The 24,743-nt window shown below is 41.9% G+C and overlaps 1 protein-coding gene across 2 annotated transcripts in view; it reads right to left on the reverse strand.

Annotated features, from left to right (window-relative positions):
• Bckdhb (branched chain keto acid dehydrogenase E1 subunit beta) overlaps positions 1–24,743 on the reverse strand; it is a 174,971-nt gene that overhangs the window by 98,577 nt on the left and 51,651 nt on the right. For both annotated transcript variants that reach the window (XM_041679643.1, XM_041679644.1), the window contains exons 7-8: positions 12,161–12,258; positions 9,967–10,077 (exon numbers count right to left, since the gene is read on the reverse strand). In XM_041679643.1, the coding sequence (XP_041535577.1) occupies positions 9,967–10,077; positions 12,161–12,258 (209 nt within the window). The remainder of the gene's footprint in view (positions 1–9,966; positions 10,078–12,160; positions 12,259–24,743) is intronic.

The following is a 24,743-nucleotide window of genomic DNA, read 5'->3' on the forward strand; positions in this document are numbered from 1 at the left end:
GTGGACACAGTGCAGTGTGGACTAGATGACAGTGGACACAGTGCAGTGTGGACTAGATGACAGCGGCACAGCTGCAGTATGGACTAGGAGATGACAGTGGACACAGTGCAGTGTGGACTAGGAGATGACAGCGGCACAGCTGCAGTGTGGACTAGGAGATGACAGTGGACACAGCTGCAGTGTGGACTAGGAGATGACAGTGGACACAGTGCAGTGTGGACTAGGAGATGACAGCGGCACAGCTGCAGTGTGGACTAGGAGATGACAGTGGACACAGTGCAGTGTGGACTAGGAGATGACAGCGGCACAGCTGCAGTGTGGACTAGGAGATGACAGTGGACACAGCTGCAGTGTGGACTAGGAGATGACAGTGGACACAGTGCAGTGTGGACTAGGAGATGACAGTGGACACAGTGCAGTGTGGACTAGGAGATGACAGTGGACACAGTGCAGTGTGGACTAGGAAATGACAGTGGACACAGTGCAGTGTGGACTAGATGACAGTGGACACAGCTGCAGTGTGGACTAGGAGATGACAGCGGACACAGCTTGTGGACTAGGAGATGACAGTGGACACAGTGCAGTGTGGACTAGGAGATGACAGCGGACACAGCTTGTGGACTAGGAGATGACAGTGGACACAGTGCAGTGTGGACTAGGAGATGACAGTGGACACAGCTGCAGTGTGGACTAGGAGATGACAGTGGACACAGTGCAGTGTGGACTAGGAGATGACAGTGGACACAGTGCAGTGTGGACTAGGAAATGACAGTGGACACAGTGCAGTGTGGACTAGGAGATGACAGTGGACACAGTGCAGTGTGGACTAGATGACAGTGGACACAGTGCAGTGTGGACTAGATGACAGCGGCACAGCTGCAGTATGGACTAGGAGATGACAGTGGACACAGTGCAGTGTGGACTAGGAGATGACAGCGGCACAGCTGCAGTGTGGACTAGGAGATGACAGTGGACACAGCTGCAGTGTGGACTAGGAGATGACAGTGGACACAGTGCAGTGTGGACTAGGAGATGACAGCGGCACAGCTGCAGTGTGGACTAGGAGATGACAGTGGACACAGTGCAGTGTGGACTAGGAGATGACAGCGGCACAGCTGCAGTGTGGACTAGGAGATGACAGTGGACACAGCTGCAGTGTGGACTAGGAGATGACAGTGGACACAGTGCAGTGTGGACTAGGAGATGACAGTGGACACAGTGCAGTGTGGACTAGGAGATGACAGTGGACACAGTGCAGTGTGGACTAGGAGATGACAGTGGACACAGTGCAGTGTGGACTAGGAGATGACAGTGGACACAGTGCAGTGTGGACTAGGAGATGACAGTGGACACAGTGCAGTGTGGACTAGGAGATGACAGTGGACACAGCTTGTGGACTAGGAGATGACAGTGGACACAGTGCAGTGTGGACTAGGAGATGACAGCGGCACAGCTGCAGTGTGGACTAGGAGATGACAGTGGACACAGTGCAGTGTGGACTAGGAGATGACAGCGGCACAGCTGCAGTGTGGACTAGGAGATGACAGTGGACACAGCTGCAGTGTGGACTAGGAGATGACAGTGGACACAGTGCAGTGTGGACTAGGAGATGACAGTGGACACAGTGCAGTGTGGACTAGGAGATGACAGTGGACACAGTGCAGTGTGGACTAGGAAATGACAGTGGACACAGTGCAGTGTGGACTAGATGACAGTGGACACAGCTGCAGTGTGGACTAGGAGATGACAGCGGACACAGCTTGTGGACTAGGAGATGACAGTGGACACAGTGCAGTGTGGACTAGGAGATGACAGCGGACACAGCTTGTGGACTAGGAGATGACAGTGGACACAGTGCAGTGTGGACTAGGAGATGACAGTGGACACAGCTGCAGTGTGGACTAGGAGATGACAGTGGACACAGTGCAGTGTGGACTAGGAGATGACAGTGGACACAGTGCAGTGTGGACTAGGAGATGACAGTGGACACAGTGCAGTGTGGACTAGGAGATGACAGTGGACACAGTGCAGTGTGGACTAGATGACAGTGGACACAGTGCAGTGTGGACTAGATGACAGCGGCACAGCTGCAGTATGGACTAGGAGATGACAGTGGACACAGTGCAGTGTGGACTAGGAGATGACAGCGGCACAGCTGCAGTGTGGACTAGGAGATGACAGTGGACACAGCTGCAGTGTGGACTAGGAGATGACAGTGGACACAGTGCAGTGTGGACTAGGAGATGACAGCGGCACAGCTGCAGTGTGGACTAGGAGATGACAGTGGACACAGTGCAGTGTGGACTAGGAGATGACAGCAGCACAGCTGCAGTGTGGACTAGGAGATGACAGTGGACACAGCTGCAGTGTGGACTAGGAGATGACAGTGGACACAGTGCAGTGTGGACTAGGAGATGACAGTGGACACAGTGCAGTGTGGACTAGGAGATGACAGTGGACACAGTGCAGTGTGGACTAGGAGATGACAGTGGACACAGTGCAGTGTGGACTAGGAGATGACAGTGGACACAGTGCAGTGTGGACTAGGAGATGACAGTGGACACAGTGCAGTGTGGACTAGGAGATGACAGTGGACACAGTGCAGTGTGGACTAGGAGATGACAGTGGACACAGCTTGTGGACTAGGAGATGACAGTGGACACAGTGCAGTGTGGACTAGGAGATGACAGCGGCACAGCTGCAGTGTGGACTAGGAGATGACAGCGGCACAGCTGCAGTGTGGACTAGGAGATGGGAGGACAAATGGCAGACAAAGCACAGCAGGATCGAAAAAGGTCTGAGCAGTAAACATGGGCTTCTCTCCCATGAGAAAAATACCTCTCCTCTAACCAATGCACATGTCTCGATTACTAAGCATGATCATTGGTTTTCAAGCTTAGTTAGGCAAAAATGTTATGGAAACAACATAAAATTAAATTTAGAAAGCAAAACAGTAAAAACTAAGCACAGAACCTTATTTTTTAAAACCCATCAAGACCAGATTGTGCTGCCCAAATATTTTTGGGTGTGTGGCTTCCACTGGAGCGTGTCCTGCCGAGTGGGAGCTAATTCCCGGACACTCATGGGGCAAATGAACTCTCCCTCACTTTCCCTCCCAGCAGCTAACAACTGCTAGGGTGGGGTTCATGTTCACCTCCCCCTCTCCATGTCGGATTTGTACCGGCTTTGACCTGTACAGGGCTTGTGCACGCTGGCACAACCGTTGTAATTGCATATGTACATCTGCTGTGTCCAGACACTCTGTCCTTGTAGTCCTCCATACTCTCTGGCTCTTTCTGCTCCCTTTTCTACAATGATCCCTGAGCCTTGGATGGGGGCGGCTTTCATATAGGGAATTATGCAGTCTAATTCTCTGAACCTTGCCAATGATGGTTCTCTAGGAATCTCTTTCTGCTGTAAAAAGAAACTTCTCTGATGAGGGCTAGGAGGTGGGTTAATCTATAGGTGTAACAATAAGTCAGTACAAGTCAGATTAACTATGTCCAGTTAGCAGAAAAATAGTAGTAGCAACAGCGCTGCTGTTTCTTGGAAAATTTACATGAAAATAACTAGCAGATATTCTGCCATAAAAGTGCAGAGCAAGGAGATCTTGGAAGAAAGTTGTGCTGTGATTGAATAGATTTGAGACTAGCAAGGCTTTTTGTGAATCTACCTGACATCGGTCAAACACTTGACTTGGATACAAGTACTTTTAACAATATCTTAAACCCTTGTAGTTGTAGTTAACATAAAATTATTTATGGTTCCCTGAAAATAATTGAAGCTTTGTCAAATCAAGTTAGACACTGGGATTTCTCTCTTTGAGCAAAGAGTCAAACCCTAGCTAAACCACAGTTAGCTTCTTGCTTGCCACATTATCTGTCCCACTTGGACCTGTATTGTTAGTGTAGCTGGTATTTTCGCAAGGAGATACCAGGTTTGGTCCTGGTGGGATGAGGGAGTCTGTGCCCTGAGATGCAATCAGGAAAATTATCTTCAGAATTTTATTTAACCGTATTTACAGCTTCTGTATTCAAAACGGATTTAAAGACCTTTAGAGCAAAACACAAACGTAACATACCAAATTCGTATCATGAGAGCAAAGAGAGGCAGCCAGAGGAAGAAAGGGACATTATTGATATTTTTATCAACTTGGTTTGTGCCTCCCTTTAGAGGATGTACTAGTTGCATCTGTATGTGACCCTAGATGGCAGAGCCACTGTTCTTAAGGCTCCGTTCACCTCAGGAAGATGAAAGAGAAGATCACAGGTTTCCAGGGAAGGAGGCCTCTGGCTTGTTAGTATCATTATCTTGGTTTTGTGTGGGGCTACTTTCATCGTGCTGATTTTTCTGGTTGATGGCCCTCCAATTTGACAGTGGAAGCCAGCTTGGCAGTCCTTGATGGCTTTGGATCTGTTTATGACTCTCTTCATTGCTTATCCTTGTAGAATTCCCGTTTTCCTTTCATGATATCAAAAGGGAAAAACTTTTAATACTTAGCCTTTTCTCCTAGGAATTAGAGATAACTTATTTATTTTTATTTTGTGAGGGTTCTGCATGTATATATGTGTGCCAGGTGTGTGCCTAATACCCACAGAGGCCAGAAGATGGGGTCCGAGGCTCTGAATTGAAATGACAGGCAGTTTTTGAGCTACCATGTGGATGCTGGAAATCAAACTCAGGCCCTCTGCAAGAACAGCAAGAGTTCTTACCCCAGGGGCAATCCCTCCAGCCCCTAGAGATGATTATAAAGAGGAGAACCCTATAACAAAGCATACTAAAAGTATGGGCTGTTTTTGTTTTTGTTGTTGCTGTTTTGCTTTTTTTTTTTTTGCTTAATTCAAGTTAAGCTTTTCCTCATCTTTATGAATTCTACAGCTACCAAAATGTAGTCATATTTTTTAGTAGTTGTGTTTTGTCAGAGGACAAAATTGGATCCCCCAGCTTTATTCATTATATATTAGCATAAGCTTTTGGAGTGCTCCATCAGAAAATGTCATTAAAAGTAAAAGTGATATATGCAACACATGACTCAGCACCTAGCATAGGAAAGTGACTTCGGAAGAGTTGGTGGTTTTTTTTTTCAGCCCTGGCCTATTGTTTATAAGTGTGTGTGTGTGTCTGTGTGTGTGTGTGTGTGTGTGTGTGTGTGTGAGAGAGAGAGAGAAAGAGAGAGAGAGAGAGAATAAGCATATGTCTGTGTACAAGAATATTGTGTGTGTATGCATGTGAATTTGAAAGAATATAAGAAAATGTGTGTGTAAATGTATGTATAGGTATATGTCTGAGTATCTACTTATAATTCTATGTATACGAGTGGATATCTGTGTGTTGTATTTGCATAAGTGAATGTGTTTATGTGTCTACATGTATATCTGAGTGTATGTGTTTATATGAGTATGTGTCTATGTTTATGTCTGAGAGTATAAGTGTATGTTTGTGAGTATATATATATATATATATATGTATATGACTATGTTTGTGTGTATATGTGTGGTAGTTTGAATGTAATTGGCCCCCATAAGTTCATAGGGCATTATTAGGAGGTGTGGCTTTATTGTAGTAGGTATGGTCTTGTTAGAGGAAGTGTGCCACTGTGGGGGTGGGCTTTGAGGTCTCCTTTACTCAAACTTTCCTTAGTTTGATACTCAGGCCATTTACTCTTGTCTATGGGTCAAGATGGAGGACTCTCAGCTCCTTCTCCAGCACCATGTCTTCCCGCATGATGCCATGTCCCACCATGATGATAATAGACTAAATCTCTGAAAATGTAAGCCACCCCCATTAAATGTTTTTCTTTTTGAGTTACCATGGCCATGGTGTCTCTTCAAAGCAATAGAAACCTTAAGAGACTGTGACTATCTGTGTGACTATTACTATACACATGTATGTGTGTGACTGAATGATGTTGAATTCTCTCTGCATTTTGTGAATACAATTAGTGAATAAAGAAACTGCTTTGGCCTGTTGATAGGGCAAAACTTAGGTAAGCAGGGAAAACTAAACTGAATGCTGGGAAGAAGAAGGTAGAGTTAGGAGAAGCCATGTAGCCCCACTGGAGACATATGCTGGAACTTTAGCCAGTAAGCCACAGCCACATGGCAATACACAGATTAATAGAACTGGGTTAAATTAATATGTAAGAGTTAGCCAATAAGAAGCTAAAGCTAATGGGCCAAGGAGTGACTTAAATAATATAGTTTCTGTGTGATTATTTCAGGGCTGAGCAGCCAGGGACAAGCAGCCTCCCTTCAACAACTGAATGTGTGTTTATTTATCTGAGGATATGTGTGTGCATGTGAGTTAATATGTTTGAGCGTATGTATGTGTGAAAGAATTTATATAGTGGGTTAGTGTGCACATCTGAGTATATGTAGATATATGTGTACATGGGAGTGTGTGTGAAAGAATGTATATAGTGGTTAGTGTGTGTGTCTGAGTACATGTGGATATATGTGTACATAGGAGTGTGTGTTAAAGAATGCATATAGTGGGTGAGTGTGTGTATCTGAGTATATGTGGATATATGTGTATGTAGGAGTGTGTGTTAAAGAATGTATATAGTGGGTGAGTGTGTGTGTCTGAGTATATGTGGATATATGTGTATGTAGGAGTGTGTGTGTGAAAGAATGTATATAGTGGGTTAGTGTGTGTGTCTGAGTATATGTGGATATATGTGTACATATCCTCTGCATGCACAGCTGAGTTTTGGAGGTTGCCAAGGGAATCACAGGACTGGGGTATATCAAATAAACTCAGGATTAAGGAAAAGTTTTAATTTATGGTAAAAACTTGACTGCCAAATTTGAGATTGTGAGTGAAGTATAACATATTTATCATGATAATCAGAGATGCATGTTATAATTGCTATTGTAATGAATGAAATAATAGTGAAAGATTGCAGATTGCCAAGCCAGTAGAAACTGTAAATTACAAATAGTAGGTCAATCCAAAAGAACAGATGAAAATACATACAAAAAACAGCTGGGGTCAGCAAAAAACAGACAGTGGATGACAGATATACACTCACATAGAAGAACTAAAAAACAAACAGATTAAATATTCCTAACAGTTTTATAAATAAATTCTGGATCGAATTCCTATAAAGATACAAAATTGTTTAAAATTACTAAATAAAGAATTAGAAAACCTTCATTGTTATTATCTGTGTGATGGAGGAAGGTCATTGGTTAATTAAATAAAGAAACTGCTTGCCCTGATAGGTTAGAACATAGGTGGGTAGAGTAAACAGAACAGAATGCTGGGAGGAAGAAGAAGTGAGCTCAGAGACACCATGCTCCCCTCTCCCGGGCAGACGCGATAACTCTGCTCTCTGAGGCAGACGGCGATGCAGCCAGCCACCAGGTCAGACATGCTGAATCTTTCCTGGTAAGCGCACCTCGTGGTGCTAAATAGATTATTAGAAATGGGTTAAGAGGCTGAAACTAATGGGCCAGGCAGTGTTTAAAAGACTACAGTTTGTGTGTTGTTATTTCGGGGCATAAGCTAGCCAGGCAGCCGGGGTGCCGGAGACGCAGCCCCGCCGCCGCTCCTATTACAACATCTGTGTGAGGAACTGAGTTCATTTCCAATAATCATACATAAAGAAAACCCTAGACCAATGTGACATTACTGTGAGCTCTCCAGAAAAAAAGCCATAAGGAGTTAACAACCTAAAAAAAAAATAAAAACCTGTAATACATATAAGTCTGTGTTTAAATTACATAGAGTTTAAATAAAATTTTCTAATTTGTGCTGACAATATTCTCTCCAAGAGCCAAAAATCATTTAACATAAAAAGCCCAACACCAGTCCTAAGAAGGCCTCATCTGGGTCATTGGTCAAGGTTATCCAAGAGACTCCCAATGCATTACTACTGCTCTTGCTTGCCCCACAGAGAGGGAAGCTAAGTCTCTATTGCTGAAGACACCATGCACATCAAAAACAGAGTCCAGAGGCCCCTGAGCTGAAACTGACCCAAATGTCTTCTCCTCGAAGACTGGCTTTCATGGCACCAGGAGGCACCATGCACTCTTCCAAAGGAAGAAGCAACCAACCATCAACCCAGCTATGATACCTATGAACCACCACAACAATCAGTGTAGAGTGATAGCTCTGAGGGTGTAGTATAGGCTCACACACCTTGGCGGTAACCAACAGCTCTTCTAATTGGACTAAAGACCAACTCAACCAGAAGGAAACCATGCCTGGTACTAGGAACCTAGCCAATTACCCAGGGCTAGTGAAGTCATGCCTCTTGGAGAAGAACCTACAACCACCACTTTACAAAATCAGCATAATCCCTAACTACATCCTAAATATTTGTCCTTAAACATATAGAAAAATGTAGCCCTACCCCTCATAAAGGAAATTTCTCTTTGCAATAGATGGAGACTATTAGAAAGCAGATGTTCCCCCAGGCTATCCTCAGGGAATCAACCACACAGAAGCTACGTCATCACTTGTCACCAACTCTTACAAAGGTCTTTGCCATCCTAGATGATTCTCTTGCTCCTTCTCTGTCTCCTAGTCTCTGTCTATCTGTCTCTCTTTCGTGTCCCCACTCCAAGATGATCTTTCACTCTCCTCTACCCCAATAAGCCTCTCACATGATCACACTGCTTGGTATGATCTCCTTGAAACACACCTTGGCCCCAGCTCATCAAGATATTCTGCCACTAAATCCTAACAGAGACCATTACAGATAACTACAGCCAATCAAAATGCAGAGTTGTGGAGCTGAGTCCCAACAGAAGCAGAGATAAACCAACTCCCACACCTAAATTCGGTGTGTGTGTGGGGGGGGGGGGGCGGTAGGGAGGTAACAGAAAGATTGTAAGAGCCATAGAGAGGATCAGGGAGTTTGTTATAAGATTGTGTCTTCCAGTAATGTCAGCAGCTACACCTATAAAATCTCCCTAACATGGCAGACCAAATGTGAGCTGAAGAAGGACAATAGACATGCAAATGAGGATGGAAGAAAACCCAAGAGGCTTCAACCCAAGACAAGGAAATAGGCAACTAAGGAATATGATGAGTGGAAGAAATGGTCTTCCCCACAGAAGAGTAATCCAACTGAAACATATATACAAGGAACATTATACAGACTGAGGAAGTTGTATTTATATGTTTAGGACTATATATGTATATACGTATACATATTTGTATGCAACAATAATTAATGAAAAAAGAGGCCATGAATTTGAAAGAGAGCAAAGAGGGTTATGTGGGAGGATTTGGAGAGAAGAAAGGGAATCTCAAAAAAAATAAAATAAAATAGGCAATTGAAAAAGGACACAATGTTGGAGGGATAAGCCACGCAAAAGTCAGTGTATAGGATACCCGTTATAAAGTATCTGAAAACTCAGCTCTGTTCTTCAAAGACAACTGGGTGAACTTACTTACTAATAAGGGCATCAGCAACGTAAACATCAGGACAGAAACTCTAATTCAGAATAGCCATAGTTACACAATATAATATTCAATCTGTGGTCCACAGGATCAAAGGGATATAACTAGAGCTATATAACTATTTCCTCAATAATAATGTGCTTTATTACAGAGAAAAGACTTTGAAAATAGAGCCAAACTATTTACCTTACTGGTTCAAACCCAGCTTGCTGAACCTAGCCAATGAGACGTTAACTGCACAGGTGACTCCTGATACCCCCTCTAGGCACCACTCTGTTTCTCAAAGATCCAATCTGAATTGCCTACGTGAACAATATTGAGCTATTTTAAACAGAGGAAACCACGAAAGGTAAAGATAGACTACTGGTATCTGGTTGGTTGAACATCAAACTCATTAGGCAACACCTATTTCCACTCACATCTCAGGAGTGAAAGTTTGAAACTAGTAGAAAACACTCATGCAACTCACGATTCCAAAATGGTTCTTTGTAAATAGTCAAAAAACTTGACATAGGGCCTTAAGGAAATGACAGTGCATCAGTTACATATTTATACCTTGCAAACTGTATCCATATCCCAAGGTGTGATCGTCCGCAGATCAATGATTTCACAAGACACTCCAAGCTTTTCTCGTGCCATGGAAGCCACCTCCCGGATGACATGAACCTGAAAATGAGGGGAAATACACAGAGAATAACTGAAAGAATTCAGCCCTGGAAGTCTAGGTGGATGTCAGCATCATTCATAATGATACTCTCTGAAGCTGGCAGAGTTCCAAAATGTGTTTTAGGTATGCTGATCCCCATGTCACAAAGACAATCAAGGGAAAATATCTAGAAATCAGTTAGAAAAAAGCTAGTAAAAGCTGGGGCTAAGGCAGGTTGGCTAGGGAGCATAACAGAAAGAAAACCCACAAGACCACCAGCATTTAAAGAAGAAAACAGCAAAAGAGTTCTAAAAATAAACAAACAGCTAAAGAAATTAAAAAGAAAAAGAAAGTCAATATATCCCAAAAGCTAAAGACAAAAAGGTTTTATAGACAAAGTAACCAGTACCCACACCAAATAAGAAGTATGGGGCAGATTTAGGAACTAGAACAGGACTAGAGAGAAGGCTCAGTGGTTGAGAGCACTTGCTGTTCTTGCAGAACACCTGGGCTCAATCCTCAGTATCCTATGTGGTGGCTGTCAACCAGTTTAAAAAAAAAAAAGAAAAGAAAAACAAAGAGGGAAAGTTGGTTTGGAAGTAGAGAATTATGACACCAAGCCCTGCTGCAACAGCTGGAAGAAGTCAAATGAAACTATCACTAGGAAAGAGAAAGATACATAATTCTGTCATTGGGTCATTCGAGAGGGGGGTCCACAGGCCAGCAAACACTCGTGAGAGGGAGCAAAAGACAAGGTAAGAAAGCTATCGAGGCAACATGCAATATGAGCCGCAAAGGTGTTCATAACGGACACAGCTGTGTGCACCCATTTAGTATCTCCACAGGACTGAACAGGCACCTCCCCTCCACCCAGAAGGCATTACATCTTCTAGTCACAAGATGAGTAAATTCCGAGGAACGAGTGTGCAGCATAGAGACGAAGCTAAGAAAACTGCTCTGTATGGACTGAACACGATGATGGTGAGAGCCTGTAATCCCAGCACGTGGGAGGGATAGGCAAGAGGATCAGAAGTTCCATCCCGTGGACATCAGCTGCAGAGCAAGTTCAAGGCCTGACCTGAGCAACATTAAGACTCTGTTTAAAGACAGTCACAGCCACTCAAGGTACAGAAGATAAGTGACAGGTGGGTGTTCAGCCTTTAGTAAGACGTTCCATCTCTAACACTCAGGGCTAATGTGGAAGGGGGCAGAAAGAGCTGGAAGATGGGGAGAAGGGTGTAAAAACGCCACCTTCTAAGCAAGACACCCCTATAAAAACCATGAACTTGAACAGCTGTGGATGGCTGCCAGATTTATGGGGAGGAGGAATCTCTGCTTTCAGACTGGTGAACCCACTAGGATCCAATGGATAGTTCCAACCCACTGTGCACACAGATGTCCCTGTGGTGAAACTAAATTTGTGGGTGACAGAACAAAGTCAAAGGTCATAAGTCAAAGAATGAGACCGAGCAGCATAAGGGGGAAGGAGTAGCAATAGGATGAAGGAGAGATAAGAGAGGGTTAGGGAATGAGAGCAGTCACAAAGCATTATATACTTGTACGATACTGTAAACATAAAAAATTAACCAAAAGTAAAAATAAGTTAAACCCTGCTTTAAAAGAAAAGTTGGAGCCAGATGGTGGTGGCGCACGCCTTTAATCTCAGCACTCAGGAGGCAGAGGCAGGCGGATCTCTGTGAGTTCGAGGCCAGCCTGATCTACAAGAGCTAGTTCCAGGTCAGGCTCCAAAGTTACAGAGAAACCCTGTTTCTAAAAACCAAAATTAAAAAAATTTTTTAAAAGTTGGCTCATTTACTTTAAATTTGCTCAGAGAAGATCATATGTCTCAGCCTGTACACACACACACGCACTGCAGTAAAGAACTGTTAATGAATTAAGTCATCACTTGGCAGCACAGGCCTATGTGAAATCACGATGCTGTCCACCTTGAAGCATTCTTATCTTACTAATATTGGAGGTAAGGATGAGCATCATCCTCATGAAGAGACTAACTTCATCAGAGAGACAGAGAGAACACACCGGAATCGCAAACCAAAGTGCCCCAGCACAGTGTGGGCTCCGCGGGTGGTCAGGGTTACTGACCTGAGTGCCCCAGGCAACGAGAGTCACATCACTGCCCTCCTGGATGACTTCAGCCTGAGACAGGGGGATCTTGTAGGGTTCGACCGGGACCTGTTCCACTAAATACATAAGAGAGAAAAACAAAAGTTAGTTAATGCTCCTCACATGACACTTGTGTCTTAAAGACTGTAGGAATCTCACCGTAACAGGTTCTCATTGCTGAAAGCTTCATGTAAAATATAAATTTATTATATAGTTCCATGATATCACTACACAGACAAATATATGCAATTTATAAAATATAGCACCTACCCTGAAACATGAAAGACTATAGTTAGAAACTGAATATATCTTATTGACAAAAATCTAGTAGTTTTGGGGGGAGGGGGTTGTCGAGACAGGGTTTCTCTGTTTAATAGCGCTGGCCATCCCAGAATTCACTCTGTAGACCAAGCTGGGTCAAACTCAGAGATCCACCTGCCTCTGCCTCCTGAGTGCTGGGACTGAAGATGTGAGCCACCACCTCCCAGCTGAAACTGAATAAATCTTAATGGTGCATGTTTTAGACCAACTTAACTCATCAGTATTGGCTAAGTATAAGAATTTAGCATACAATGGTAAGATGATGGCAAAGGAAAATGGATGGACTGTGGTGGATGGGATTTTCTGCATTTTGTACTTGTTGCATTTAAATTTAAAACTGATATTTTTAAAATGCTCATAGTGTGGGTCCAGTGGAACAGCTCAGCACATGACAGGTCTTGCAGCACAAGCCGGGTGACCTGAGTTCAGTCCCCATGATCCACATAAAGATGGGCGAAGAAAAGCACCTGGACCTCCACCCACATATTGGGTCATGCACACATGGAATAATGTAAAAGTTAACTTTAAAAGAATCTTAAAAATGATTACCAAATCTGCCAACACCCTATTGGAGAGCCGTAAACTCTCAGATCAGCCTTTGAAACATGGGAGGGGGGACAACAAAGTAGGATTAAACTTGTGTTTCATTTTTGTACTATGCATCAATGAACAATGTTACCCATAAGCGACCAACACCCTACAGACCTCACAAAGATTAAGCAAATCAGTTTCACTAGGCCAAAGAGAGAAGACTAATCCCCTGGTGTCCCAGGGGAAACAATTCTATCATTTTTCTACGTAATCAAGCATGAGAAATTGTCAGGTGAATTTTCAAATGAAATTAAGTAGGGATTTAACAAATCTGCCCAGCTTAGACGCTCGGAGGTTCTTCTGTGAAGGCAGCAGTGTGGTAGGAGCGCTAGGGAAAACCGCTGCTCTCCTTTCTCACCCCACCCCTAGCTAGATTAAGCTGATCTGTGTGCTTCTGCTCTGCATGCAAAGAGCAAAAAGGAGAAAATGAAATACAACCTTGCGTCTGCCGTCAATGCTAACAATTTCCTGATGTCTCCAATATACTGCACCCATCCCCACCCCCGGATTTGATTCTCTTTCCATATTTGATTCTCTTCCGCTTATTACGAGGCAGATTCCTGAGTTACCCAAGCCTCCTCCCCTAACCCCAGCTTCCCTTGCAGCTATATCACAAAACTCTCTGCCAATCTATCGATTCTAATTTGGAAGCTGAAGAAATGAATGAATAGCAAGTGTTCGGAATAATTCTAAAGTCCTTCCTGCAGGCTCCGTGGCCTCAATAAAATTACTGCAGTGCAGCACACAAGCAGGGCTGCTAAGGCACCTCTGCAGAAAGCACTACGTTGACAATGGCCGCCAGACACACAGGCTTTCAGCATGGTTACCAACCACTTCAGAGCACAAGGTGCTACTCAAAACTCCTTCAATAGATGTTTTCTACTTACATTACGTGAGTTGACATCATCTGTTTGGAAACTCAGAAGTCTGACTTAGGATCTTTTTTGATATTGGCAGTACGCAAGTACACACACACACATGCAAATACCTTGCCTTTCTACTTTCACAAACAGATTCACACTGTACATACCACTAAAAAAAATTCCACATTCATATTCTATTATTTTCTTAGCAATATATACTGATCATCTTTTCCAGCCAATATAGTTTTCAAGCCATATTTTAAGTTTTAAAAACTGTTAAACTGAGTAGTGTTAACCACTGATACAGTACTGAGGATTGTCATCTCCTGTGTGTGTATTTGTACTGTTTCCAATCCAATCACATATCAGTAACCGGAACCGAAGAGAGTCACGCAGTCTTAAAAGGATTAATATAACTAAATAAATAACAAGATATCAAATATTTATTAACTCTTTTATAGGTAAGTGTTGGAGTAAAGAAAAAATTTTCGGGGCTGGAGAGATGGCTCAGAGCTTAAAAGTACTGGCTGTTCTTCCAAAGGTCCTGAGTTCAATTCCCAGCAACCACATGGTGGCTCACAACCATATGTAATGAGATCTGTTGCCTTCTTCCTTCCTGCAGGCACAAATACAGACAGAACACTGTATACATAATAAATAAATAATCCTAAAGAAAAAATTTCCTACCCCTCTTTATATGTTCTCTCCATGTAACTTTCTCTCTTACTAAAAGTCAAACAACATCTATAATGCAACAGGCAATTGTTCAGATTAACAATTCAAGAGACAATATTGACAAATCAGGCATAGAAAATTTTACCTTGGAGGATGTAACTTTAAGCCAAACTCTCAGACAAAAAAAAAAAACAAAAAAAAAAACAAAAAAAAAAACCACTGCTATTTTACTGGGGGGGGGGGGGGTCTAATAGAAAGATGGCGAAATGCTACACTCCTAATTGGTGTTGCTTGTTACTTCTAATTAACCATTTAACAAGATGGCCTGAGAACCAGGCAAGGGCCAATAATGTTTTCGCCACACTCTCCCCCAGCCTTGAGGGTTAGCTGTTCAGATTCCTGCCTATTCCAAGCGGCTGTCTTCACTATGACGCCTGAAGGCTAAATGGTTCAATTTTGCTCTAAAACTCTAAAACTGTCACCTATTACTGTTGCTTCTCATTTAAATAACAAACCAAGTTTCCCTGACAGGCTTACAATGTGAGGCTGCCTGGGCAGACTATTTCAGCTGCTTTAAAAGATTCAAATGATGATTTCTCAATATTCCATAAACCATTCCTACAAATTTTCTTTCTATTGCTACACTTCTTATTGCCTTTCTCTCTTTACAGATAAGGCTAGTTCCACTCCTGGTTTGTTCACAAAAAAAAAAAAAAAAAAAAAAAAAAAAAGAGCCACAAACAGGAGCTCTGCTTAGCTCATCCTCTCTCAGCGATTTGTCAAACTCTACAGGATTTTTCAGTTGGATTGGAGACGCTCAAAGAAACTGAAAAAATCTCCCTCTATAACGCTTATTAATTAGCTCTTTGTGTCTCTGCCTCTAACTCTTTACTGTCTGTCTCAGATTCAGCAGCCTGCACGTCTCAGGCCAGCCAAGAAAAAGCATGCTGTTGCTTGCTTTAAGATGTAAATCCTAGCCGGGCGGTGGTGGCGCACGCCTTTAATCCCAGCACTTGGGAGGCAGAGGCAGGCGGATCTCTGTGAGTTCGAGACCAGCCTGGTCTACAAGAGCTAGTTCCAGGACAGGCTCCAAAACCACAGAGAAACCCTGTCTCGAAAAACCAAAACAAAAAAACAAACAAACAAAAAAAAAAAAGATGTAAATCCTACCCTCTTAATTGTTAACTCTAAAAATCTCTCATCCGAACACCAGAAACATTTCTCCAGCTGTCTAATTGTCTTCATGATAAACACCATCTACCCTACAGGTATAGATAAAAATATAGCCACAAAGTATCTGTCCTTTTAAACTGATTTTAAAAATGTCTGAGTTCACATGTAATCTGTTATCCTCATAACAGTTTAAAATACTTTTTTTTTCCTTTTCTTTACCTATAAAGGAGTTGTTTTTGGTATCTTTATTGTGCCTGATTTAGCACAAGATACATTATAAAGAATTCATAACTACCAATCTTCTTACATATTGTATTTTGGGTAATAACTTAATTTGTTTCCATATTAAAATAACTTCATTATTACCTTTTAGGCTAAATTTAACAGAGATAAAACATAAAGTTCCAAGTTTATAAGGCAATTAACTTATAAACTGTTAACAAAAACCTTACTTAAATTATAAACTAATGATTAATTATCTAAACAACTGTTTGGATAATTTATTTAATTACTATAACAATATATTAGATATATAATATAGTCATATAATATATATGGTATATATAAATATACATAATTATTAATAAACTTAAAACATAAATTTACTTTAACTGTAAACTATACAACTTATTAATAAAAAATCTTACTTGATTTATAAGATAAAAACTTTTCTACTTAATTTATAAGCTATTATTAGTTAAAAATACAAGTTATGACTAATCTTATTAAATTATTCAAATACATTCGAGCAATCTTTAAATATATTCTCTTATATATATGTTTATGTATATTTATAAACATATTATTACTGACATAACTTGTTATAAGCAAAACTATGCCTTGTTCTAGTTTCTGCAAAAGCTTTATTCTAATTATATATACTTTGGAGTCAATTGTCCTCCTTTATCTACTAAAAAGACAGGGTAAATTCCCCAAGTTACTGCTTTCCAAAATTAATTTCAAAAATTTAACATCTATAATCATTGCCCCTATAAAGTTATGAGTATATCTACTGCTTTAGTCACAAAATTAATATTCTATATTCCCTTTCAATATTTTTATATTATCCCAGCCTCCCTCACCCTGCCCAATATTTTTTTTTTTAATTTTTTGAGACAGGGTTTCTCTGTAGCTTTTGGTTCCTGTCCTGGAACTAGCTCTTGTAGACCAGGCTGGCCTAGAACTCACAGAGATCGCCTGTCTCTGCCTCCCGAGTGCTGGGATTAAAGGCGTGCGCCACCACAGCCCGGCCTCCAATATTTTTTATGTAAAACTAAAAAATTCTTTTGGTCTTAATGGAGACATCTCTTTAATTTATATACATATAGCCTTCTAAACAAGAAGGGGATATTACTGTTTTTAACCAAAATTATTTTTAGGTTTTCAAAAGCTTCATTCTGACTCAAAAATGAGTCTCTTTGCTTTTTCTACAACATGGATTTCAGCACAGACCACAAATTATAACAAACCTGAGATATATTACAGATTTCACTATAGATGAGATATTTTAAAATCATATACAACTCATTGGCAAGACGGCCGAACTAGTTCTCAGCTTGCCATCAATAGATTATTGGCTATTAATTTAGTAAAAGAAAATTTTTTTCATTGCCCAAAGACATATACACATGCTGCATTTACTAAACAAAAGAAGGGGAGATGTTGGGGCCCCCAAGACTATACACAGCTGACAGACCAATAGGCAGAATCACGGGAAGTGTATACGTCCACGTCCACGTAGGATAACCCATTTTGCAGAGCTGCGGGAACACTTATCTTTTGGAAAAGTTGTGGTAGTATCTGTGGAAACCTTGTGAAGCCATGATGTTTCCCTTCAAAATGGGATTCTTCTCAAAACACCTCAACAGTATGACTTCTGCGCGGGCATTGGAGTAACCTTGCTCCATTCCCCCATACCACGAAGCCTTGGAGGGATGGCATTCACTCTTTGCTCTAACAGTCAAATTTTCAGAGTCAATCCCAGTCAAATTTTCAGAGTCAATCCCACAAAATTACCTGATAACAGACCACATAGAATGTAGCTGGCTGCGTGGTGTCACACCTGATGGAGATGTATAATCAACTCCTGAGATGGCTAAGGCCTGACCTATGCTACGATCACACAATGATTATCAGCTGCCTGCATATGCGTGAACCTATGGGCAGTGGCCACCTGGCAGTTCGGGGTTGGCAGCCCATGCCTACTTAAGGGCTGGGAGAGGTTTGCCCAGAGAGAGAGGAAAAAAGGAGAGAGGAGAGAGGTCAACAGAGAGAGAGGTCAAGGAAAGAGAGGAAGAGAGAGAGTGAATAAAGTCCTGGAATAAACTGCAGTGAGAAGAGCTCCGGTGGTCGCGTCATCCTTGCAGGATAAGGGTGGCCGTGACAATAGAAATGTCTATAGAAGACAGGCACTGAGTTAGAAGGCAGCATGCCCCACCTTTGCTAATAAACAGATCTGGGCGTCCCCAAAACTGGTTATCATAAAAGAGATCAGATGAGGAGAATGGGTGAATCCAGAATTCAGGGATGTGTAGTAACTTTATCTAATGGTTTGGAATGTCAGGTACTTTCCCTTAAATGCTGCCTCTTTCCTAGGTCGGGCCACCTACTCTGGAGTACTCTGCTTTGTCAGGTTCTACCTGCCCCTTTTTGTGATATGCATTTTCTCATTGTCCTTGCCTATGGAATTTCCCTAACTACGTCTGCAAAAAACTAGAAACCTAGTGGAGATCAGTCCTTCCTCCTCCTTCTCCTCCTCTTCTTCCTCCTCCTCCTCCTTCTCCTCACTACTTCTACTTTTTCCCCTTACTCTCCTTTCTTCTTGTTCTTCCCCTTATTTTTATTCTTCTCCATGCCCCTTCACTTCACTTTTTCCCCTCGCACAAAAAAATAAAGAACATGCAGAGGTAATGTACTTGAGTTAATTTTTTTTAACCCTCAGATCCTCACCTGCCATAGACATCCAGTTCTGAGCCCTGAGGACTCTGAAGCTGGTACTCAAGGTCCCGATAGGTAAGTCTCAAAGCGGATGATTATTAAGCTAACAAAGCCAAGACATAAAACAGCAGTAGAAAACTTAAAAGTATTAGAGTAGCACATCAAATACTTTTAGAAACTGGCACACTATAGTTTATAAGTCAATTTATTTTTAAAGAGCATGTCTTTTGGCTTACAGCCATGTTATTCATGTATTGAACATGGTTGTTTTTACCCTACAACAGAGCTAAGCAGCTCAACAGAGACAAAGTGGCCTTACACCTAAAATATTTACTATCTGTCCCTTTACAGAAGATGATACCAGGACCAACTGTATAAAACCCATTCAGAGAGTAACTCTAGTTTACTCACTAATGGTCTAAACCCCTACTGGAGGGATGGAAAAATAGATAGGTGGATGGACAGACAGACAGATGGATAAATGGACAAATGGAAAAATGGGCAGACACAGAGACATATTTGACTGTAGTACTATATTTTACTTACTAAGCAATTAACCAAAGGTCAAGACCACACTGAGGACACCTGGCCAAAGATAGCACCCTGGCCCTCTGCCATTACTTCATGCTCTAGCAGCAAAGTCACAGGCCAGCAGAAAAGGCATGGAGCCAGCACACATTCCACTCTGCTTGTGAGTCAGTGACCAACCTGCAAGAACCCTGTCTCTCTGCCTTATAAATCAATTGTCAGCTGGTGAATAGCAAATCCCTGGAATAAGGACCCTGAGGCTGGCATACTTACATGAATGGGCTGGAACCTTGGCACATCTTCATTGAAAAGTTGCCAGCAATGACTGCTTTGTTGTCTTAAGTAAATTACCCAGAACAATAGGCCTCATTAGTTTAGCAATTAAGGAACAGCGTGGCAAACAATGCTTTATATTCTCTCTCTCTCTCTCTCTCTCTCTCTCTCTCTCTCCCTCCCTCCCTCCCTCCCTCCCTCCTTCCCTTTCTTTCTTTTCATCATAGAGAGAATTTGATTCAGGAGAAGGCATATTAAGACCAAATTAGGGGGCAGTAGACCCTCTGTAGGGAGCAAGTAAAGTCCTGAGTGACTGCCCAGGATCAATATCTCAGTCACAGGAGAGTGCCAAAGCCTGCCCCAAGTAAGGCTTGGAGGGATGGCAAAGCCTTCCTCTGGTCCGAGTGTGAATGTTGATGTGTGTACAGAAAATGTCTACTGGCTTTACACCTTCTACACACACACCCTGGTATTTACAGCCTGGAAACCACTCCCCTACACAGACTAATGCTACTGAGATTAGCCAAACTTGTCTCTTTATTCAGCTGTGCATAATAACCCTGCCTCTCTGTATATATGTATGCAATAACCCCACATCCTTGTTCCACTGTACATAATAAACACACTGAGCTTCAGGGTGCCATTATTTCCAAGGATGTTTTCTTTCCATTAAAATATCACTAAAGAACCTATTGTTTCTACAACGGCAATGTGATTTTGGAACAAAAGTCTACACCTTTTTCAATTTAAATGCACCCGATGTCACTTTTATACATGTATGTGTAGTGTGGAGAGAGCACAACCTCAGGTGTCATCTTTAAAAACACAATACACCTCTCTTGAGTCAGGGCCTCTCATTACTCTGGAGCTCACCAATTCTACTTAACTGGCCAGTGGGCCCCATGGCTCCGCCTGTCTCTTCCTCCCCAAGGTCGGAATAACAAGCACACATCACCATGCCCAACATTTTTACATGGATTCTGACAATCCAACTCAGTTCTTCATGGTTTCAACACAATTACTTTAACTGAGTCTCTCACACACACACAGTGAAAGAGAGAGAGAGCTCCTGAAATAATTTTTAATAACTACTTAATAGAGAAAATCCCATATTGCCAATTTCTCTGCATGAGCCAAATTAGAGAGCTTCTCAAGATGGCTGCCAAGCATGCGCAGCAAAGGCAGCAGTGACGTAACAGAACCTATCCGCTCTTTGCAAGACTTGCCGTTAACTTGATTACATTTTCCAGTCTTGATAAACATGACAAAGAAACACTTTCATGGGATTGATCCTTCATAATACAGAGGGCAGCAAACTTAACCATGTCTCCAGCCCATTTAATCTTCTCAGTAACTCTTGGAGTAACTTTTTCCATGCAATCATCAGTATGTTACATTACTAGGTTAGCAAAAGTGCTACCAAATCAATGGTACTGACAATTATTCCTCCTTCTTTAAAACATTTGAATTTCTTTGGTTATTCCAAATGATACACAGACATATCTGAAGATTCAAAGCCATCATCCACAAAATGAAAGAGCACATGAAGCCTGTAGCTCCAAATTGGGGTTTCCTCACGGAGAATGGCTGTTCCTAGTTCCATCCACTCACCTACAAATTTCATTTTTCTTAGTGGTTGAATAATATTCCATTATGTAAATGTACCATACAGAGGTCAAGAAATTAGCAAGGGTTCATGGGGAGTGGGGCTTCCAAGGGAGGGAAGAACACAGCAATATATTGGGGGATGGGAGAATAATGGAACAGTAAGGGTTAAAAGAGGTGGGATTCAGAAGAGAACATGAAAAAAAAAGGGAGAGATGGCAGACACTAAAGACTTCCTGAAAAAGACATGAAAAACTACTGAGGAAGCTTCCTAAAATATGAAAAGTTTCATATATAAAAACAACTTAAATGTAGCTACACTTCACTGGGACAACTGTCTCGCTACTAGACACCACAAGCTAACTGTACTGGCTGGTTTTGTGTACCAACTTGATAACTAGCTAGAGTCATCAGAGAGGAAGGGATCTCTGTTGAGGAAATGTCTCCATGAGATCCAGATGTAGGTATTTTCTCAAGTAGTGATCAATGGGGAGGGCCTAGCCCATGGTGGGCGGTACTATCCATAGGTTGGTGGTCCTGGGTTCTCTAAGAAAGCAAGCTGAGCAAGCTTCGGGAAGCAAATCAGTAAGTAGTAACCCTCCATGGCCTCCACATCAGCTCCTACTTCCAGATTCCAGCCCTGCTTGAGTCCCTGTGCTGACTTCCTTCAGTGCTGAAGAGCAACGTGAAAGTATGGGTCAAAAAAAAACCCTTTCCTCCCCAACTTGTTTTGTGGTCTTGGTGTTTCGTTAAAGCAATAGAAACTGTAACTAAGACATTAACCAATAAAAATCCAATGTCAGGGATGGGTTGCCTCTTTCAGAGTTGTTAGCTAGTTAGGTCCTATAAACTCCCAAGTTCTATAGATTATTACTGCTGCTCTTAGTTACCCTCCAGAACTGATGGCAAGACTATTGCTGAAGATATCACATATTTGAGTCATAGAACATGGAGAAATAAAGCAGGTACCAACCTGGAAGCTTAATCCTTACTGGCTAGCATTCACAAGGGAAGGTCATGTATGCTACTAGAGGAATGAAGTAAAACTCAGTCTTACCCAGTTGTAAACCCCATGAACTAAGTGACAAGCCTGGCAAGACATGCAGACTGGTGCATCAGTGGCACATACGGCACGGGAGTAACCAACCACTTTCTAATTAGATTTAAAGCCTGTTAAAAGATGGAACCCATACATGGCACAGTTATCAGGGCCACAAACCAGGGGCTAGACAAGTCATAGACATTACTTCTCTGCTAACGTGGCACAGCACTGAGCCAACTCCTAATGATGTCTCATTATACCCATAGATTAGTGCATCTCCCAAACCTCATCAAAGAAGCTTCCTTTTGCAATCACTGGTAATGAAAGCAGAGATCCACAATTAGTCAAGGTTCAGAGAACAAGGGACTGCAGAGTTCCCAGGCCTAAATGTACATCTATGTCACAGTGCCCTCCTCCCGAGGCTCGGGGGGTTGAAAGACTAAGAGCCAGAGGTAGTAGGCAAAAGGAAACAATGTTTTCCAGGCACAACAGGACAGCTGCACATACGCACTCACAATGATTGTGATGCAAAAGATCTGTGCAAGCTCAAATCAAACAAAACCACAGCAGCAAGGAGAAGGGATGCAGTGCCACCCATAGCTGAAGATCTATTGGTAAGTTATAGATGCTGAAGGAGAGTTAGCTTTCTAGAAGGGTATGGCCCCAGGAGGTCTAACATGCTCCAGCGGGTAGCCATACACCTACCACTGTATAAGAAAAAAGACATAGGTTGTAGGTTGCATGAGTAAAATTGCAGGTGGATAAAGAAAAGGATAATGGATGGGATGAATATAATAAAAATCCAATGTAAGAAATTCTCCAAGAAATAATAAATATTTAAATTTGAATTTTATTTTCAAATGGATTTTCTACAGCAAGGTACAATATGTAAACTTCACACAAAGGAAATTGGCGAAGAAAATAATTAAAAACTGAATTACAGTCACTACACATCAGCAATAGAGAGCTGGGAAGAGAAAAATCACTTAGCACAAGAATTAAAGTACAAAAAAAATAATGTTAACTGACAATTTAAAATGGGACACTGGTTTGTAAACTGGTAACAAAGAAGCACCAATAAATTGGTGGATCTTTTCAGAATTTTTGATTTTTAGTTTAAGTAACGCTGTTCTTGCCGAAAAAAATAGGGGCGAGAGGGTTGGTGATTAAGAGCGCTTAATGCTCTTGTAGAGAGCCTGGTTTTGAATCCTAGCACATACATGAGGCAGCTGATAACCTGTAACCCCAGTCCCAAAAGGTCCTCATCTGGCCTCTGCAGCACATGGGGCACACATACAAAGGAAGGCAGGCAGGGAAGACGGGAAAGAAGAAGGGAAATTCGACATGGAGTTTTCCTGTCTACTAGCTTGATACACACCTAAGAACCAAACACAAGATAATAAACGGGGTTATCCCTAAAACTCTTCCACATTTGCAACCCAGCTCCTGTCAATCACTCGTACAGTTACAATCATGAGTACCCATGTTTCTCCACAAAACACTGTTTTCTGCTTTAGGGACACATTTTAAAAATGGATCCAAAAAAAAAAAAAAAAGAATTAAACAGTTGTCCCTAAAGACTCAAGTTATCTCAGTCATGAGGCACAGCCTCATGCTTCTGCAGGTTGGCAAACCATCGAATAACTCATTCATTTCCGGCACATTTCCACATCCCACAACCATTTAGACCTCATTGTTAAGAGTAGGTTTCTAGTGTTTCTAGAATTTCTGCTTGGCATGTTGATTAGGTTTTTGGAAGGTCTTATTATGTAACCCTGCCTGCCCTTGAACTCACAGCCATTCTCATTCCTAAATTTCCCAAGTAGAGGGACTGCAGATGTGTGCAGCCACATCCAGCTTTCTGGAACTTTCTCAATTGTGGGTACCTACTCAGTACAGAACCAATATTGTCTTTTATATTTGCACATGAGATGCAGACGCAACCACTGGCCCCTGAAAAAAAAAATGACTGCAAGATACTATTGCCCTCAAGCTCCATGCACTACCAGAATGCAACCAAAGAATACATGGGGATTTTAGATTTTCTAGATATATAGATATATATTTCAGTTAGATCAGCATTCTTCATATCTTTCAAAGACTACGGAATATGCTATTTAATGTTTTAATAACTTAGGGTTTTTCATGACAATGAGACACGTCTGCTTCTGGAAACACCAATCTACTTCAAGAAGAAGATGGTCATCGAAGAGGATCCTTATGGAGTTTGATAGCCATTTGGGCAAGAAACTGCTCTTGCCTGGACTATTGTATAAACTGAACACAAAGAACCTGCAGAGAGAGGACTACTGAACTTGCCTAAAGGTGAAATAATCTTTCAGGGTTCCTGATTCATGAAAGAGTCTGCAAGACATTCTGCACAACACAGCAATAGTGACTACACTGACTTTGAAATTTCCTGCTTCATGGAAATGTCTCTGGATACTATGAGCCTGTAGGCTGAAGATGAATGCCCCAATGGTACAGAGAAACTTTGGGTGACTGTCCAGGCAGCAAGATGTCTTTGTCATTTCTAGAGTTTGAAAGTTGCTTA

The sequence above is a fragment of the Microtus oregoni genome, unplaced genomic scaffold (genome assembly GCF_018167655.1).
Source record: "Microtus oregoni isolate MIOR12 unplaced genomic scaffold, Mior012 000032F_ref0000030, whole genome shotgun sequence".
NCBI lineage: Eukaryota > Metazoa > Chordata > Mammalia > Rodentia > Cricetidae > Microtus > Microtus oregoni.